This window comes from Photinus pyralis, unplaced genomic scaffold, assembly GCF_008802855.1.
Source record: "Photinus pyralis isolate 1611_PpyrPB1 unplaced genomic scaffold, Ppyr1.3 Ppyr1.4_LG2, whole genome shotgun sequence".
Lineage (NCBI taxonomy): Eukaryota > Metazoa > Arthropoda > Insecta > Coleoptera > Lampyridae > Photinus > Photinus pyralis.
Window position 1 is genome coordinate 48,297,662 of NW_022170403.1, and position 19,352 is coordinate 48,317,013.

A 19,352-nucleotide genomic window follows, 5' to 3' on the forward strand; every position below is an offset into this window, starting at 1 on the left:
GAAGAAAAATATGGACTTGTCAACAAAGTTGCTAACCTCCAATAAAAATTAAATTTTGATTGCTTGAAGAAACATGAAAATTACAAGAATAAATAAGATTAATAAAAACAAGTAATGAGTGCGTCTCTCAGCATCATAGTAGTTGCCGCCGCTGTATTTTACTAGGTTGGTAACACAAAAACAACTAGATTTATCCCTAGCGCGATTCATGCAAGAAAAATAGCACCGGTTTAAGGCCGCTTGACATGGAGCAATAACTACCAAAAAATTGATCAAAGTTGATGTATGAAATGTTCAATTTTTTTGTTCCTAAAAAAATTATTTAAAAATTGACTAAATAAGTGATCGTTACAAACGGGCTTAAGAAATAAGGAATAACAATTTTCAATCTATTGATCTTTATGGATTTGCACACAACACTGAAATATGAAATAAGCCTAGGAAATAAAGCGGGATTCACATCTAAGCAAATTGATGCTGCAACCGAGATGCGGCATCACATTGCATGCATCTTTTGCGTTCACATTGCTCCACTGTTCAGGCATTTTTTGTTTTGCATCAAGTTGCAAGCACTTAAAACATGTGTTAATTTCAATTTCAGTGCTTTTTCAAGGAGAATTTGTAATACCAATGGTTTACAGCTAAATTGGTACCACTGTTTGTTATGATGGATTTTACCATATATATAAGAGTAGGTTTTACTCGTAGTGATGGATCAATGAATAAAGAATTTATTCATTGTGATGGATGCTTTCTAGTTTCTTAACGTTACACATAATTGATACTACTGTTTGATTCTTTCAACATGAATTGCAAGCAAACGCCATTCCATCCATATAATTTAAAAACGGTCAGCGTAAGGTTTGAATAATTTTATATGGAATGCCAACCATACACCTGTATGTTGGTGAAAAAAAATCCCATTGTAGAAAAATCGGTGACCGAGTTGTTGATGCACAGGTGTGAATCGGTAAAGCAACTTACTATTGCTGCTTCAAAAGATGCAGCAATTTGATGCAGCCTCAAGTTGCTTAGATGTGAATCTCGCTTTACGCAATTATGGTCTGAAACCCAGAATTAGTAGAATATTTTATTAAAGTTAAAGGATGGTCATCCATATCAAAAACTATCGTGTAGCCCACATCCTAACTTTTATGCAATCATAAATACATGGGAGTATGTAAAACCATCAGCGTACATTCCATCGAAAATAATGTTATTTTAATTGTACTCCCGTTACGCGGTTATTAGACACAGCTTGTCAAAAAAACATAACCTTAAACTGTCATTTGAATCCGTCTTTCAAGTTCACGTGCTAACCATATGCCTTTCTGTTTAGGTTTGTGCCATTTTAAATCAGTGCCCCAATAAGAATGTCTTCAAAGCGTGGAAATAAGAAAAACCTAAATATTGACGAAGATGATCTAAAACCTGTGAAAGTAAACGATGTTGCAAAAACCAATTCAGTCTCCAAAACTGGGAAAGGTAAAAAGGGCAAATCCAAAAATAAAGATGACTGGGGTGATGATGATGATAAAAACTTTGAGTTAGATGTCAATGACGTTTCCGATGATGAAGGTCCCATTACTAATAAGAAAAGTAAAAACAAGGCGAAGTTAAAGGGCAAAGTTTTAGAAAGTTTGATGGATGAAGAAGACTCGTCAGTCCCAGAGCCTGTCAAAAGTAAGCCTAATAAGAAGAAAGATAAAGCTAAGGTGACTGAGGACTTAAGCGATGAGGATGAAAACGATATTCCTGATGAAATTCCACACAAGGCCGCTACGAAGAAAAGTCAAAATCAAGGAAATTTTATCAACGATGATGATGCAAGCGACGTCGATTTGAAAGGCGAGTCAGATTCTGAAATCACATCAAAACCAGTGCAGAAAAAGAATAAGAAAAATAAAAGCAAAAAAGCAAATAGTGATGAAGAATTATCAGAAGCATTTAATGAGGTTGAAGTAAAAGATAAAAAAAGCAAATCCACAGCCAAACCTACAACAGAAAGCGATGCTAATGATGCTGAAGATAATGTAGCGGAAATTGCTAATTCAAACGATGCACCCTCTGTAGAAGATGAAGGAATCAGCAAGAAACTAACTCATAAAGAAAAAAAGAAACTTAAAAAACAACAGGAGTATGAAAAACAGGTGGAAACAATGTTAAAGAAGGGGGGATTAGGTCATTCCGATTTAGAGTCTAATTTCACAGTTTCGCAAGCGCAACGTTCTGCAGGACAGAAAGCAGCACTTGAAAACGCCGTGGATATTAAGATTGACAATTTTAGCATATCTGCAAAAGGTAATGAGTTGTTCGTGAATGCTAGTTTATTAATAGCTAATGGAAGACACTACGGGCTTGTCGGACCTAATGGCCATGGCAAGACAACCTTGTTGAGGCATATCTCCCAACGAGCATTCGCTATCCCCCCTAATATTGATATACTTTATTGCGAGCAGGAGGTTGTCGCCGATGATTACACTGCCGTCGAATCGGTAATCAGGGCGGATACGAAGTTAATTTCGCTACAAGAAGAGTGCAAGAATTTGGAGAATGCCATTCATTCTGGCGATCTGGAAGTTCAAGATCGTCTTAACGACGTTTATGCCGAATTAAAAGCTCTTAATGCGGATTCTGCTGAACCTAAAGCGCGTCGGATTCTTGCCGGTCTGGGATTTACCAAGGAAATGCAGAATCGAGCGACGAAACATTTTTCCGGTGGTTGGCGTATGAGAGTATCGTTGGCACGAGCTTTGTACATGGAACCAACTCTTCTACTTCTTGATGAACCGACCAATCATTTGGATTTGAATGCTGTTATTTGGCTTGATAATTATTTGCAGGTAAATATTTTTTTTTACTTTTGCACTTTATTATCGATAGGACACTTAAGAAATTATTGTATAATTTCCAGTAAGTGACAATTACACTAATTTTGAAACTAATGAGGTGACTGCAAATTATATAATTTATAATTACAACTGAGAATGAGGTATTTTATAACTTACAGCTACGGTTTGGACTGTGGTGCATTGTTGCATTTGAGCCTCTACTACCTTTGAGGAAGAAAATGTCACGTTACAACTATACGTTATAAAATAAGTTCACAGGCAGTGGTGTAAAATAGTTATCAAATTGGTAGACCTATTTTGGTTTGTGATTACAAACTGCTGTATGACATATTCATTCGTGTGGTAATGATGAAGATAATTACAAAATACTACAAGTGATGCAGAAGTAAAGTAACGTGAATAATTAGACCTATGTGAAAACAACAATCAAAGCCATTATGAAGTAGCGACGTCACGGTTTAAATGCGTGCTTGCGCAGGATTTCATGAAATTACTGCCAGAGTTTTCATACCATTTTGTAAGAACACAGTAGGTTGCTCGGAATCTGTTGTCTGATTTTTACTTGTAGTACCTTCTCGCTAAGGACTGTAGGAACTTTTCCCAACAAGACTTTCACGGGCATACCCAACAAATTATCAAAGATAGTGGATTGCTGGCAAGTTCTATTTTACAGCAACTTTACCAACAAGAAAATGAAAATTGCATCTTTTGCTAATGATCTAGGGGCGTACCAAAGGACAAATCGTCTATACACGCATTTTTCTTTGAACTGCAGATTGCTGCCATTTTCTTTTTAACGCGTTATTTAATTAAAAAAAATGCTATAGTTTGCGTTTTGTCTGTTTGTCTATCGGGATCCACTTCTGCAGTTTTGAATGGGGTCATCCCGCCTTCAGTTTTTATTTCTGATCCACAAAGTACATTAAAAATAAAAAGACCCGTGTGTCCTCAATTTTTATTTGCGAGTAAAATAAACCCAAAATAAATTATTGAAAAGCTGTGTTTTTAGGCCGAATTTGAAACGCTTCAGACTAAATACGTCACAAACCTGCAACCAATCACGTAGAAGTGAGCTGGCAACCTTACGCGAGGGTCTGACGTTTGTCACATTTGAAGTTTTGAGAGGGATGTTTAACTGCATCTAGCACGAAAGTGACAAGTGCCTGTGACAGATGACACAAGTTATAAATGCCATTCTCCTGCAATATTGCCAAGTCGTTATGTCATCTGAATGGTTCTAGGAGCTGATTGGTCGGGCTTATTACGTCACAGACCCGCCACAATCATATCGTTTTGAATAAATCTTTAAAACCGCACATGTTCATTATTTTTTTGCTAATCAGCCTCTATTTGTAAATAAACTTTTACTGTCCAAAAAAATATTTTATGGTTTCAGGTACACACTTATTAAATTAGAACTGCGGAATTCAACTATACTGTAAACCCCCATTGTCCGAGAATCCTCGGAATTTTTTGCAATAGATAGCCTATACCATGAAGGTGTACCAGATGGCTCTTAAATTTTGTTATCTTAAAAGGGGCTTCTCCACTTGATTTATTTCCTGGGGTGCTGCCTCTGAAAGTAAAACATGCATAACTTTTACATGTCACAACCAACTTGTCTCAAATTTTACATACATGCCAAGTGAAACTTTTGAAAGGGTGGAGGGGTTAACATTCGCGTTATCTGTCATGGTATTCTAATGGAAGGTCTTAGCGCATGGAACTGTTTTGTAGCAACTACCACCAAACTCCCTTACCCCTTATCAAAATTGAGGGTTTGAGGGAGATTAATTTTATCTCGGATTTTATCCTTCATGGTGCTCTAATGAAAGGTTTCAACAAAAAGAGTTAATATAGCAAGTGTGCAATGGTATGTTGTCACTCTTGTAAATTTGAAAGAGCTGATGATCTCAATCAAATTCCGTAAATTATACATTCGCATAAAAAAATTAGAAAAATCTGACAAAAAATATAAAATTCTACCTGGGCACATAATTAATTGATAAAAAGAACTTAGGTACAAGAATTTATTCTAACACGTATCATAAAAAGAAAACGAAACGGTTCTGTAAGAAAAATTTAAGGCCAACAGTGCCTTTTGAATACAACACACCCCGTTCGCAAAACGGCCGATCGAAAAACAATTTAAGAGATCTCAAACGGTACTCACAGTTCTGTTAATAATAATCCAAATAAACTGGCCAGTACAAAAATATACGATGATTGACAAAAGACTCACTTTAACAGTTTAACACAAAACTGACAGATTCTTCTAAAAAAACAACTCATTTATAATCTGCCAAAACTGGCTTGAAGACAAAAAATACTTGAATTTATGACTGCTCGGAAAAGACTTTTCCTGTATCACAACAATTATTAGCGTATTTTCCTCAAAGTGAAAAATCACTACTAGTTGCACTTTGTCGTCCGTCCGTCCGTCACACGTACTCCTTCTACACCACTGAACCGATTTGGGCGATATAGGGCTGATTTGAAAGGGCTTGGTCCAAGGATTCCGTGCATACAGATATTTTTTGGTTTTGCGCATGCGCAGTGTTAAAAATTTGGATTAACGCATGTGCAATGCTAACTTTTTTATTTATGAAGATATGTAAATGAAACTTTATATGTAAACCTCGATGTAAACACTACGAATATAAGAAAAAACGACGTTTTCAAAATGTTGTTAGGCATTTAGCATAAAGACAAATCTAACACCAGTTGCAAAATTTGGTTTTGCGCATGCGCAATGCCAACTTTGTTATTTATGAAAGCAGTTAAACGAAATATCATATGTAGGCACCTTGAATGAAACAAAAACTAATACCGGTTTCAAAATTACTGTTGACGCATGCTGTATGTTTTATTTATGAAGGTATTCAATGAAATTTCTAATGTAGACAATGCGCAATGCTATTTACGAAGGCATTTATAAAAGTTCTATATATAGACACTTCGAGTAAAAGTAAAACTAATGCCCATTTCAAAATTTGTATGTATTTGTATATGCTCCACTGTTTTTCATTAAACTATAGACTTCGACGGTAGGCGGCTCCGAGGGTGGCTCATTTGAAAGAGAATGGGGTAAGGATCTCGGTATTGTTTCCTGGTCCTAGCATTAATATTATTAAGAGGAAAATACGCTCTCGTCATTTATGTTTGCATAATGACTTTTTAAACTTGTTTCTTCATTCTTGATAAACACAAACTTTTTAAACTGGAAATTCCATGAGTAGAAACTTCTTCACAAAATTACATTTGTTTCTGCATTAAGTACCTACTTTGTTACCATGAATACTACGTTTTTCTTCTTTATTCGCATATCCGGCTAGACTACTAGTAGGTACCAAAAAGTAGCGTCACAGCTCTCTTTAAAAAAAACAACAAATATTTCCTATTCTGTGTCTAAAGTTGATGATGCTTAATCAGTGGCAAAACCTCAGACTTACAATTTAAAACTAGCATCTTGTAGAGGAAACAAAGTTGTCATAATAACATGTTATTTATTTTGAAATATCTTTTTAAATAACTTCTGTAAAAAATAAAAACGATTTTGCAAAATTTCGGTTTTATCCGGATATCTCCGACAGTCGTCGGAAATTTTTCGGTTTCAAAACCGCATTTTGTTAAACATCAAAATACGCAACTTTGCCAAATTTCAACTATATACCTACCTATCTCTTACAGTTTCAGAGATCCCCATGTGGCCCTCAAATTTGAATCAGCCTGTATAGCATAAATTTTGAATGTATGCTACCTAGGCGGCCTTTCAATGTTTATGTGTAAAGAATCCTTTCCCCATTAATCATCTACCTCGTCATCTACCAAGAAGGTAAACATTGAGGTAAACACAGATAAATATAGCATGCTACCACCTGGGCTACCATCTTATACCCCAATTATTAATAAGATGTTTTGAATTTAAAAAAATGGACTGTATCAATACAGTTGTACACAATTTATACTTGTTTAATTCTACTTTATTCCCCGTTTACAAACAACAAAATCATGTAATATGAATTTTCCATAGGAAAGTGAAAAAACATTGCCCAAATGACAGCAACATATTAAGTATTTCCTTGAAATTTTATATTTATTGCAATATTTTTTTACAGAACTGGAAGAAAACTTTGTTAATCGTATCCCATGACCAGTCATTTTTGGACAATGTCTGCAATGAAATTATCCATTTAGACCAACAAAAATTATACTACTACAAGGGTAATTATTCGATGTTTAAGAAAATGTTTGTCCAAAAACGAAAAGAAATGATAAAAGATTATGAGAAACAGGAGAAGAGAATTAAGGAATTGAAGTCTCACGGATCTTCCAAGAAGCAGGCTGAAAAGAAGCAAAAAGAAGCTCTCACCCGTAAACAAGAGAAAAATAGGACAAAATTACAAAAGCAAGAGGATGACAATCAAATTGCGGAATTACTGCAAAAACCGCGCGATTACATAGTCAAATTTTCCTTCCCTGATCCACCTCCTCTGCAACCACCTATTTTAGGTCTGCACAATGTAACATTTGCATATGCTGGACAAAAACCGCTGTTTAAAAGTACAGATTTCGGAATTGACCTCAGTAGTCGTGTCGCAATTGTTGGACCAAACGGTGTCGGAAAGTCTACTTTCCTTAATCTACTGACGAGCGATCTTCAACCCCTCCAAGGTGAAGTGAAAAAAAATCATAGATTGCGTATTGGTAAATTTGATCAACATTCTGGAGAACATTTAACGGCCGAAGAGACTCCCTCAGAATATCTAATGCGGTTGTTTGATCTCCCGTACGAGAAGGCGCGAAAACAGCTCGGGACCTTCGGTTTGTCTAGTCATGCTCATACAATTAAAATGAAAGATCTATCTGGCGGTCAAAAAGCAAGAGTGGCCTTGGCGGAATTGTGTTTGAATGCTCCAGATGTGGTTATTCTCGATGAACCTACCAACAATCTCGACATTGAATCGATCGATGCACTGGCGGACGCAATTAATGACTACAAAGGTGGTGTCATAATTGTATCTCACGATGAAAGACTTATTAGAGAGACTGAGTGTACGTTGTTTATTATTGAAGATCAAACAATTAACGAAGTTGATGGTGACTTTGATGATTACAGAAAAGAGTTGCTGGAAAGTTTGGGAGAAGTTGTTAATAATCCAAGTATAGCAGCTAATGCGGCCGTGGCACAGTGAGAAAATCGTGTGTATTATGTATTCATTGAAAATAGTTCGTTTTGGAATTGTTAAAGTGAACGAGATGAACGATTTTAAATATAATTTATTTTTATCACATTATGTTAGTTTTCTTTCATATTAATTTTGTTTGACCACCTTTTGTTTAAATTATTCACTACTGAAGGAGGAACTTATAACACATTGTCTTGCACAGGATGACCATTGACCAATTGCATGTTAGGTAAAGGGTATATTTCAAATTAAGAAAAGAACTAAGCTTTGTACATACATCGTTGCCTGTGTTGTTGTGGCAGATATATTTAAGCGAAGTTAGTTGCTTTAAGGTTGATTCTCACTATACATAACGTTTCCATATCATATCCTTTCCATAACCATTCCGTAAATTATTATACCTATGAAATTGACCTTTAAGTGATATGTGCGTAAGACATTCAGCCGCGCGCTAATACACATTCTCCTTTCCGTTCACATATGGAAGGCGAATGTGTATTAGCGCGCGACTGAATGTCTTACGGACATATCACTTAAAGGTCAATTTCCTAGGTATAATAATTTACGGAATGGTTATTTATTTATTTGTTTAACCAGAAACCATACAGAATAAAAATTCCAATTGCATGGCACTGGGGCTCTGAACAAATATTAGGACTTAAGATCTAATTTTATTTATTATTGAATTTAGGGGATCGTGAAAAAAGTCGATATCATTAACTGAGGACAACTTATTTAAAGTGATCAAGATCTTAATAAGTGGGGAAGTTGTGTTGTTAACTGCAAAAATAGTATTATTTTGCCTTAGCTTAACAAATGGTACCTTAAGCTTAGTTTCTTGAAGTAATTCGGAAGAGTTTAACAAATTGTGTAAAATTTTGAAGACAAAAATTGTGGAGGCAATGTACCGTCGGGTTTCTAACCTCGTTATATTTAAGCCGAAAGTACTATTTAAGTAATTAAGCTGGGTACCGTAAGAGATCAAATGTGGATAATTTTGGGTTGACCTAAAAAACATTACTCGGATGAACTTTTTTTGCACTTTTTCGATCATGTCCGAGTATTTGAGAGTTTGAGGAGACCAGATGCATGTAGCATACTCAAGCTGGAAAGGATATGGTATGGAAACGGTATGTTAAGTGAGAATCAACCTTTACTTGCATTTCAAACTAGAGATCCACATCCAGCCACAGACCACGCAGTCAACATCAACTCCCGAAGTTTGATAAATACGTGCTACGGAAGACCATGATAACCATGACCACATAGAAAAAAGCTCAGCTTTGGTCAATATAGTGGAACTTGACGATCGCGCGCCCAAAACGAAATGAGAAAATATTAAAGTAGGTACACTTTTTTTCAAATTATGAATCCAACGGTTAGACATTTAGGATGTGTCCATCTATTGAAGTTGTTCAGTACCAAAACAACAAAGAACGTCGTCCCTACAAACCTGAAAGTTTAACGAGTTGCCTATAACTTTTGTGCGCCTGTAATTTATGACATTTGGCAACATTGTAAAACTCCATGTGTTTTAATTCCAACCCCCAGGCGCAGGCATTAATTTTAAATAATTAAACAAGATAAGGAATTTGGGCAAAGTTCACAATAAAATTATGTAAATATTTTAAAATATCTTTAACCAACCCACTTTTGTAACTACTGTTGCTAGGTGCGCATTAAGTAAAATGTATTCCAAGCATATTACTAAGGTAATAAGAGTGTTGAGAGAACTTTCTTTTGTTTTACCTTTAACTTTTAGATATTCGCACATAATAAACGTGCATATAGCTCAAAATCGCACCTACACGATGTGGTTATCATATCAGCAACTCGCACCCCAATCGGATCATTCTTGGGATCACTATCTTCATTGTCTGCCCCTCAGTTAGGAGCTGTCGCTGTAAAAAGTGCGGTTGAGCAAGCAGGTATACCAAAAGAAGAAATTCAAGAAGTCTATTTCGGCAATGTATGTCAAGGAGGCGTTGGACAGGCACCTGCACGACAAGCAACTATCTTTGCGGGACTACCAAAGTCCACCATTTGTACAACAGTCAATAAAGTTTGTGCTTCTGGTATGAAATCTGTAATGCTCGCTGCTCAAAGCTTGCAGGCTGGACATCAAGAATGCATTCTAGCAGGAGGAATGGAATCCATGTCAAATGTGCCTTATTATATGAAACGTGGCCAAACGCCATATGGTGGGTGTACTTTGATAGATGGCATTGTTTCTGATGGCCTAACAGATGTTTACAACAAATTTCATATGGGAAATTGTGCAGAGAACACTGCAAAGAAATTGGGCATTACACGTAAACAGCAAGACGAATATGCAATTTCGAGTTACAAACGAAGTGAGGCAGCACATGCCGCCAATGTCTTTGCCAGTGAAGTAGTGCCAGTACCTGTTCCACAACGGAGAGGCCAACCAGACAAGATTTTTGCGCAAGACGAAGAATACACTAGAGTCGATTTTAACAAATTTGATAAATTGAATACCGTATTTCAGAAGGAAAACGGCACTGTAACTGCTGGTAATGCCTCCACACTGAATGATGGCGCCTCAGCCTTAATTATTACAACTGCTGCAGCTGCCAAAAGATTAAATGCCAAACCATTGGCTAGAATTGTTGATTTTAGAGATGCCGAAATAGATCCTATTGATTTTCCTATAGCACCAGTAGGCGCAATTAAGGATTTACTTCAAAGAACAGGTGTTAAAAAGGATGATGTTGCAATGTGGGAGATAAATGAGGCTTTCAGTGTCGTTGCAGTCGCCTGTCAGCAACTGCTCGATATCGATCCCTCTAAAGTGAACATGCACGGAGGAGCTGTTAGTTTGGGACATCCTATTGGAATGTCTGGTGCAAGAATTGTAACACATTTGGTACATGCCCTTAAACCGGGTCAGAAAGGTGTTGCTGCAATTTGTAACGGAGGTGGTGGAGCTTCGTCTATTATGATTGAGAAGCTGTAAGTGAAATTTAAGGCTGGTTGTGTATTTTAAGTATGTGTACATATATTGCATATTTTAAAACTATTTTTACACCTGTTTTTAATGATGTCAATTTGATATAAACAATTTTTACATATATAATGGTGTAATTATTTTAATTGCATAAAGCTCTTTTGCTTCACATAGAATTAATATTGATAGATATTTTCATTATGTTCCCTACTGATTCACTTTTGCAGATTATCACATTCTCAAGTGTATAGGGTAACCCTAGGGGTAACCACACCATTACTATTACTGCAGGAACAAGGTGTAGGAAAGTCCATGTTGGGAAGGGGGTGAAACTGACTACATGTCACTATTTCATCAATAGGGTCATAGCGATTTTCAGAAGTAAACAAACTATTGTGAAGTGAAATACTCTACATGTTTCATATACAGATTTGAGCAAAAGTGTGGGGCCAAGTAAATATCTCTGGAGTTTTAACAGATAAGTACCAGAATGAAATTTGGTTGGCAGATATTGCACTGAATTTTAAATTTTTTTATTGTTTCACAACTACCAAACCTCATTATTCCTGTGCCTAAAATAGTACCTTACCATCTCGGAAGTAAACAATGGATCGTTCTTTAAAAACATCTGCATTTGTATTGCCAAAACTGTAAAATCAATTTTCATCAGTTTTTAAATTATTTGCTGTTAAAAACTCTACAACAATTATTTCCATTTTGGTTTACAGTTTTGCCAATTGTGATTAATTGAAAAATAAAACACGTAAAAAGTAATATATTGTTAGCTGTTGCAGTTTGTAGATGCATTAGTTCCAGAATAACAAAAAGCAACGGCACATCGTTCCTGAAAACGAACACGACAACTGTACAACACAACTACAAAACTAAACAATCACACCACACGAGAACAAAATACAACGAACGTACACTTACACTATCAATACACACAAACCGTTTAAAACACTATCGGGAAACTGTAGAAAACACCATAACACACAATTTAAACTATTTTACAGATCACTAACACAAAACAACACAAGTTTATAATGTTTGTTACGTTTACATGCACAGTCACTGACAAAATTAATTGGCCTCGAATACATCAACTGTATCAGGATAACTAGCAGACTAGTGATATTGTTCAAGGAGGTAAGTAATGTGATACAATTAAGTACTTTATTTAATTTATTCAGAAATGTCTGAAGCTGCAGGTAACTGGTCATGCAAGTTGGTTTTCTTACTACAGTTGAGGTATTTCGAGGACCAAGAGTCACCAAATGTGTCAGTGACTGCATACAATATGTGTTTTTCTCATATTTCCAGAAAAGAGGACACCAAAAATAAACTACCTGTAGTGACACTTTATACAAAAGACCCATGCTCCTTATGTGATGAGGTGAAACTAAAATTACTACCGTATTTACATCGTTGCCAATTGCAAATGGTTGATATAACGAAAAAAGAAAACATAAGATGGTTGCATTTGTACAGGTATGAGATACCTGTATTATTTGTAAATGGCAAATATTTATGCAAACATTCATTGAACGAGATATTATTAGAGAGAAGACTCTGTGAAATCGAGGAGCAAAGCTAAATATATTAAAGGTAAATGGATAAAGATGATTTGCAAAATCAGTAGATACCTATAGACATTTTTTGTTTCAGAGCATGGGCATTCGGTTTCATTTCCACTATATTATATTTTAGGCCTTATATAATAGGTATACCGTATACCTACATGTTATTGTTATACCTATAATTCCTTTGTTTATTAATAGTTTTATATAAATATACGAAATACAAATTAAGGAGCACGTTTTACCACTCATATGGCATTAGTTTGTGGTTAAATCTTTTTTTAAATTTAAATCTTATTATGTTTTCCTGTTTTCATAGACCTCTGTGTCTGGTATGAGGAGACTTTAGCACTAGATTACAATATGTTTCTATGAGAAGTTAAAAAGTTGACGCACCGATCTAACGAGGCGGTTTTCGGATTATTTGACTAATACCCGTTTGCACCGACAAATTTAAGCCGAGCTACGCTTAAGCTAAGTTTCGCTTAAATTTGTCGGTGCAAACCGCCATTAGCGTACGTAACAGTCAGTTGCTTTAAATTTTCAAATATGATTTTCGCGGCTGTCAGCCGATGTTTTGAAGTTTTTGCGGTTCGTCAGTTCAAATTAAGGAAGATATAGTTTTCCCATTACTGTACTGAGTCAGTGAGCACGCGCGCAGTTACAACTTACAAGTCAAAAGAGAAGTTTTCGTCAATGTTAAAGTTTGTACCCAAGCTGCCATTTTTCAACTATGACAATCGTCGTGGAACCAATGCGGCTGACAAGAAAGAAGAAAGTTTGTGTACATGGTTGTGCGTTTACGTTAAAATCATTCTGTGAAAAGTGTTGTTTTCGTCGCTTATAGCATCTGTACAGGCGCGGTATCAGATCAAAACCGTGGATTATTGCAAGTAGTGAGTACTTTTGCGACGAGTTTTGCGACTTATCTTTCTCTGTATTCGACCGGGAAAATGTTTTAATAAAGCGCTCAATTTATTTGATTGTTTTGTAAAAATGTTTATTTTATTTATGTATGTGGTAGTGTGTTATTATGCGTGTGGTGTAATAAAAATTAGATTATAGGTTCTATCCGATCTCTGAAAATTATGTGTCAATTTTAATTCCAGAAAAAATAAAGAGAAACCAGATGAAGTTTGTGTTTTATTGTACACTGAAAATTTGGCTTGCGTCGAGTTAATGTTGGTTATTTCGAGTTCAAGTCATCATTTGAATTACGGATTTCCAGAATAACAGCTTTAGGTTCAGTTAGTGTTGAGACTTTCCAGCATTTCAGAACCCCATCAGCTAGACCCAGAAATCAAGATTTTTCTTTAGTTATTAAAAACAAAGTTTGTAGGAAAATGAGGGTTTTTGTTACAGGGGTTAATTCTTGTAAAATTGAGCTAGCTATAGGTATGTGTTATTAGAGCGGTGTGTAAAGAATTCATGCAATTGCACACAGCAGTTATTTTTAACTCTCAGCATTTATTTTTTCTGCGACCGAATGAAGGGCCACGGCAATATATAACGGGGAAAAAATGAGTGGCGGCATTGAATAAGCACTTATTCAATGGTGGCGGTCAAGTCGCCTTTGGAAGTTCAAATTAAGTACGATTTCCCATGTAAACAAAAATTCCAAATGTGACTCGACAGCAACTCATTTTTGATCGCATAGTATAATAAAATCAACTTATGCTGTGTTTCACAAACGATGATTAAGGTCAATCAAAGATTAAAACCATTGACTTTACAAACTATAGACAAACGGTGTAGACTTAGAAAATGCCAACACAAATGGAGCTGTAACATTTTCAGAATGACCACTTCAAAAAAATATATATACTTATGAAGAAGTGCGCCGTACTTTCCTATGTTGTGCATCGGCCATATTTTGTAAATTGTTGCTAAGAACAACTTTAAATTTTGTAAATTGCCTCTCTAATACTATCAGGACTCAGGAGTAAATCAAACAAAAATGTGCAGAATCAAAAATGAAACGTCATAAACTTGCTTGCGTTCATATGTATTATGACGTCCCATTCGACGTCATTATTAGTACGTGCATTGCAATGTGTCTCATAAGTTGCCTATTTAACACAAATATTCGCTACAGTAAGCGGCTGCCATTTTCCCCTATTTCTCCGTTTGTCTATAGTGTATAAAGTCAATGTTATAGTTATTTATGTATTAAGGGCATAATAGTGATGTTTATGTTCTCGAGGGCGATGAGTTAAAAAGCTCTGAGTGCTTTTTAGTCGCTCGAGAGGATAAACATCAGTTTATGCCCGTGGTATACATACAAAATTTTATGTCTTACAAATAGTTTTCTTCGTCAAAGTAAATATTCGTTTACAAAACAATTCATTATGTTTGACCAAGTATGCGTTGTTCGAATTTGTTAATGTGATTGAAACCATCCAAACGTCAAACGTAATTTAAATAATTCAATTCATCGTGAATGAGCAAAAAGTTCCAGAAATTATACGAAATAAGGCCAATCTTGTGATTTAGTAGGTATTGACAATTAATAATTGACGTTTCTAATTTTCAATGACCTGCAAATATTTGTTTGTTTTGTCATTAAGTATAAACTATAAATGAGTTACTATGGTGATACTTAATGCCCTAGAGCATAAAGTGGTACTTTATGCCCGTGTATCACAGACATAAAATGTGCTATGATAGGTTAGTAAGACATAAATATCTGTGTTAATACGCAATCATTTAGGCCCATTTTTTTCTTTGTTTAAAAATTTAAAGGTTAGGTTTGATGAATAAGTAATGAGACATAAAAGCAGTCTTATTTCTCTTGTACAGTTCATTCAATAATGTGATGTTAATTAAGTGTTAAAATATAAAATATTGAACCTTAAATAAAGGGTCGAGATCTAAACAATAACATTCAACTTTCCAGAATTTCCCCTTAGGTCATACATGTTCTCTAAGATCAGCCGATATATCTAAATCTCTGCAAACGCGCCCCACAAGGTAAAACATGGGATATCTCTACCAGAGACTTATGGCAATTTCCCACACATTTTTGACATCACGTTTGCGGGCTGCCCTATGTCATAAAAAACGTCTGTAGTCGCCACGAAGGCGAAAGATCAGGCATTCCCATCTATTCACTGTTTATTAATTGCACATATATTTAGTGCGTATTATCTGCCCATAACCCGCTAGTCTTCTTACGTGCCGTAAACCGACGTACCGTACTGCGTTTGCACCTCCAGATATCGTACGGGGCCGGTCTTATGGACTAAATGCCTCTCTTAGTAATTTGAATCTTCGATAACGCTATCCTCGTTCTTCACCGCAATTCTCCCACCGTCATAAGATTGACGAGTAGGGATGAGACACTGACTTTATTCTTCATGGTACTCTAATGAAACGTCTCAATGAAAGGCATTAATTTCTACCAAACGTACCTACTCCTCCTCCTCGACCCCTTATCGTGTTCGGTGATAATTCCTTATTTCTTAAGAGCGGATCACAGGAGAGTACTCACAAAGGACGATTGAGATGTTTTGAAGAAATATATCCATTTCCGATATTAAAAAGCGAATATCTCGAAAACGGTTTGTCGGAGGAACACAAATATCTGTAGGTACCCACAAAGGAAAAATGAATCGTCTGGATGAGAAATATCTATGGGAGAAGTCGAAGCGAATACCTTGACAGCAAAGTGTCGAAACAGGTACTCATAAAGGGCAAGTGGAACGTCTGGACGACACACATCTAATAACATTAAAACTTTTGGTGTAAATACCTGCAGAACGGAGTGTCGGAGGAAGAAGTGACCTAGGAGCTCGTTTGCTATATTTGTTACAAGTTTATTTAATTCACAAAATTATGTCATTCTGTGGACACTCATTGCCATTTTCTTTTAAAGAAGAGAATAAGCAGGAGAGGGTGCGTATTAGATGAGAAGTAGGTAGCTATACACTGTTACCTATACGTAAAAATGAGCAATTTACGAGAGGAACTTTGTTAACAATAAGAAAAAATATGTTTTTGTCTAAATCGGAATAATGAATTAAAAGTATAATACCTACTTCTCCATATAAAATTATCTACTATTTCTGTTGTCTTGCAATTACAAATTTTTACGTGTTACCCTCGGTGTTAGGTAGGTATATGTACCTATTGTTAAAAAAACTTTAACATATAAGTAGTGCTCATACTTATTTACTGCTTATTAAAATTAATGAATACTTACAAATGCGGTGAGTCATGTGTCATTCACATTCGTGTAGTTTCTACTATAAGTATAAAATCCACTGTTAATTGCTTCCTGTGCTGTGACTATAGCGTTAGTATCTTAACTGTAAGAATATGAGATCTTTGAACTTACCTATTATTGTGAAGCAAACCTTCGTGAGAAGTTTCTATATATTACATATTTATAAGTATGTACAATATGATTAGGTATCTAATACCAATATAAATCCAAACGTGAATGTGAGAATCTATTCTGGATCTCACTTAGAAATACACCTACCTATAAGCATAAGCAAAGCTGTAAGATAACCATGTTCTGCTACTAATATCTTCCAAAAATAATGAAATTATAGCTTGAACGATTGATCGGTTGTTTTGCTTTTATTATGTTTATTTATAGAATACAAAATCTTCATTTATTTATCAGTGCGTGTATAGAAGTTTATGTGGAGTAATTAACGCACATACTTACTCGTATTTAAAATTCATTGCCAGGCATGTTGAAGGACTCTTAAAGCTACAATGTAACAATATTGTCAACGAAATTGCAATTGTTGTACAGGGTGATTTTGATTTGTATCAAAGTTGCATTTTTTTACAATAGAATCTCTAATTCCTTGGTCAATTTTAGTGTGACAGTGACTATGTACTATAATACAATGATCTCGAGAATTGAATAGCTTTTGGAAGATTGAATTATGTATTACTTTGTAAAGAGCGATTTGGCTGAAATTTTGTACCAATGTTCTCTTTAATGATCCTGAAAGATGGTTGGAAAATGAGAACTGACCTTTTAGCAATAAAACATATTTATTTAATAAGGTATGAGTAACAAAATTTTGATTGAGAGAAGGCCGTGGAGATTTTAGCTCACGTCTAATATTAGTTAGTCTGACAGCGTGACTAGTGAGTTGATTGTGTCCATTGTGTGATTAAATACAGTTGTGGGCAAAATAATACCTACCCGTGTAATACATTGATCGGTATGATTATAATGAGGTTCCAGCCACCCCACTGGCTCCCATTTTTTTTGTAATTTATTTATTTATTATTTATTATCCCTCTCTTGTTCTGGGCCTTCAACAGGTTTGCGCGCCTAATTACACAGCGACCCGCATAATGGTAAATACTTTGTAATATAGTAGTGGCGAAAACGTGAAAGGGCAGTGTAATAGAATATCGTAGAAAAGTCGAAAGTAAAATGTCTTGGCGGTGATTATAATTTCGATGTCCGTTTGCTCTGGTCGTACGTGCCGTCAGTGTCCTCCATGTTTGTGAAACCGAATCTATCATTATTCTGACTGGTTGATAATTACCACAAACATCTGAGATGTCTACGGTAGCCGTACAGCTATAAGAAAAGTGCTATGAGGGGTTGAGGAAGAGTTTCCAGAAAAATCGTTGGTCCCGGTTGATTATATTTTGAGAATAATATTTTGAAGTAGCGTATGATGCCTATTAGATGAACAAGTCCGACAGGCATATTTTGAAGTAGGTACCTAAAAGAATCCACTCCGTGAGAGGGATGAAGCCAATTGGCGCACAGGTGCTTCTGTTTGATTTAAACGATCAGTAGGTGATAACTCTTAAAAATTGAGGACATTTCGTTGGGGGAGATGTCCAACCTATTAAGCAACGTCCGGGAAGTGTAGGTACTATAAGTTAAACGCGATATGGATAGTCAGGGAATAATTGAACCATCCAGCAGTCCTTAGACCTCACCTATCAGGTACTATTGAAGAAAAATGATGGCAGTACGAGGTTTGGGGTGGATTATAGGCAACTGAACAATGTTACAAAGAAATATACTTAGTTATCCGTTGGCCCGAATAGATGATACGCTGCATACGCTTACCGGTGCTAAATGGTTTTCCATCTTAAGATATGAAAACCGGTTACTGGCAAGTTGATTTGGATCCTGAACATCGCGAGAAAACATTATTTAGCATAGGCTCGGGTTTATGACACTTTACGGGCATGCCCTTTGGTTATTGCAACGCTCTCGCAAGGTTTGACATATTAATGGAACTGTCTAGAGAGGTTTATCCCGGAAGACATTCCTTGTGTATTTGGATGACGTAATTGTGATTGGTTGAACATTCGAAGAGCACCTCAAGGATTTCGAAAACGTGTTTATGAGGTTACGCGGTGCCTACTTGCAACTGAATAGAAAAGGGCCATCTGATTTTGGACAATGGAGTGATACTGGGTTACGACAAAATTCATGCAGTACAAGAATGGCTCCAACCAAGATATAAACATGAAATGCGGAGTTTCTTGATCCTACAGCCTACTCAGTACATCGGCGTTTTGTTCGTGGATTTGCCGATAAGGCAAAGCCGTTGACCAAGTTAACAGACGAATACAGGGATAATGGATGTAAGGGGGATTTGAAGATCTCAAACTAGCTTTAGTTACGGCTCCGGTGCTCAGCTATCCTAGAAGAGAAGAGGTGTTAGATACGGACGCTGGCAATATCGAAATGGGTGCTGTAGCTGTACTATCCCAAATGCAGGATAGACACGAGAGAGTCCTCGGATATTTCTACTAGCCGCGTAAC

The 19,352-nt window shown here is 36.0% G+C and overlaps 2 protein-coding genes across 2 annotated transcripts; both read left to right on the forward strand.

Moving 5' to 3' along the window:
* Nucleotides 1–1,270: 1,270 nt before the first annotated feature.
* LOC116162756 (ATP-binding cassette sub-family F member 1) lies at nucleotides 1,271–8,147 on the forward strand. The gene is made up of 2 exons (XM_031476452.1): nucleotides 1,271–2,843; nucleotides 6,971–8,147. Exons 1-2 carry the CDS (start codon nucleotides 1,374–1,376, stop codon nucleotides 8,045–8,047), a joined length of 2,547 nt encoding a protein of 848 aa, XP_031332312.1. The 5' UTR covers nucleotides 1,271–1,373; the 3' UTR covers nucleotides 8,048–8,147.
* Nucleotides 8,148–9,568: 1,421 nt separating this feature from the next.
* LOC116162757 (acetyl-CoA acetyltransferase, mitochondrial) lies at nucleotides 9,569–12,820 on the forward strand. The gene is made up of 4 exons (XM_031476453.1): nucleotides 9,569–9,753; nucleotides 9,804–11,014; nucleotides 12,333–12,617; nucleotides 12,678–12,820. Exons 1-3 carry the CDS (start codon nucleotides 9,730–9,732, stop codon nucleotides 12,604–12,606), a joined length of 1,509 nt encoding a protein of 502 aa, XP_031332313.1. The 5' UTR covers nucleotides 9,569–9,729; the 3' UTR covers nucleotides 12,607–12,617; nucleotides 12,678–12,820.
* Nucleotides 12,821–19,352: the final 6,532 nt, after the last annotated feature.

Coding starts and splice junctions, on each gene's coding strand:
- LOC116162756 (XM_031476452.1), top strand. CDS start 1,374: ATGTCTTCAAAGCGTGGAAATAAGAAAAACCTAAATATTGACGAAGAT. Junction 2,844..6,970: donor GGCTTGATAATTATTTGCAG/GTAAATATTTTT, acceptor ATTTTTTTACAG/AACTGGAAGAAAACTTTGTT.
- LOC116162757 (XM_031476453.1), top strand. CDS start 9,730: ATGTATTCCAAGCATATTACTAAG. Junction 9,754..9,803: donor ATTCCAAGCATATTACTAAG/GTAATAAGAGTG, acceptor TTTAACTTTTAG/ATATTCGCACATAATAAACG. Junction 11,015..12,332: donor TCTATTATGATTGAGAAGCT/GTAAGTGAAATT, acceptor TCATATTTCCAG/AAAAGAGGACACCAAAAATA.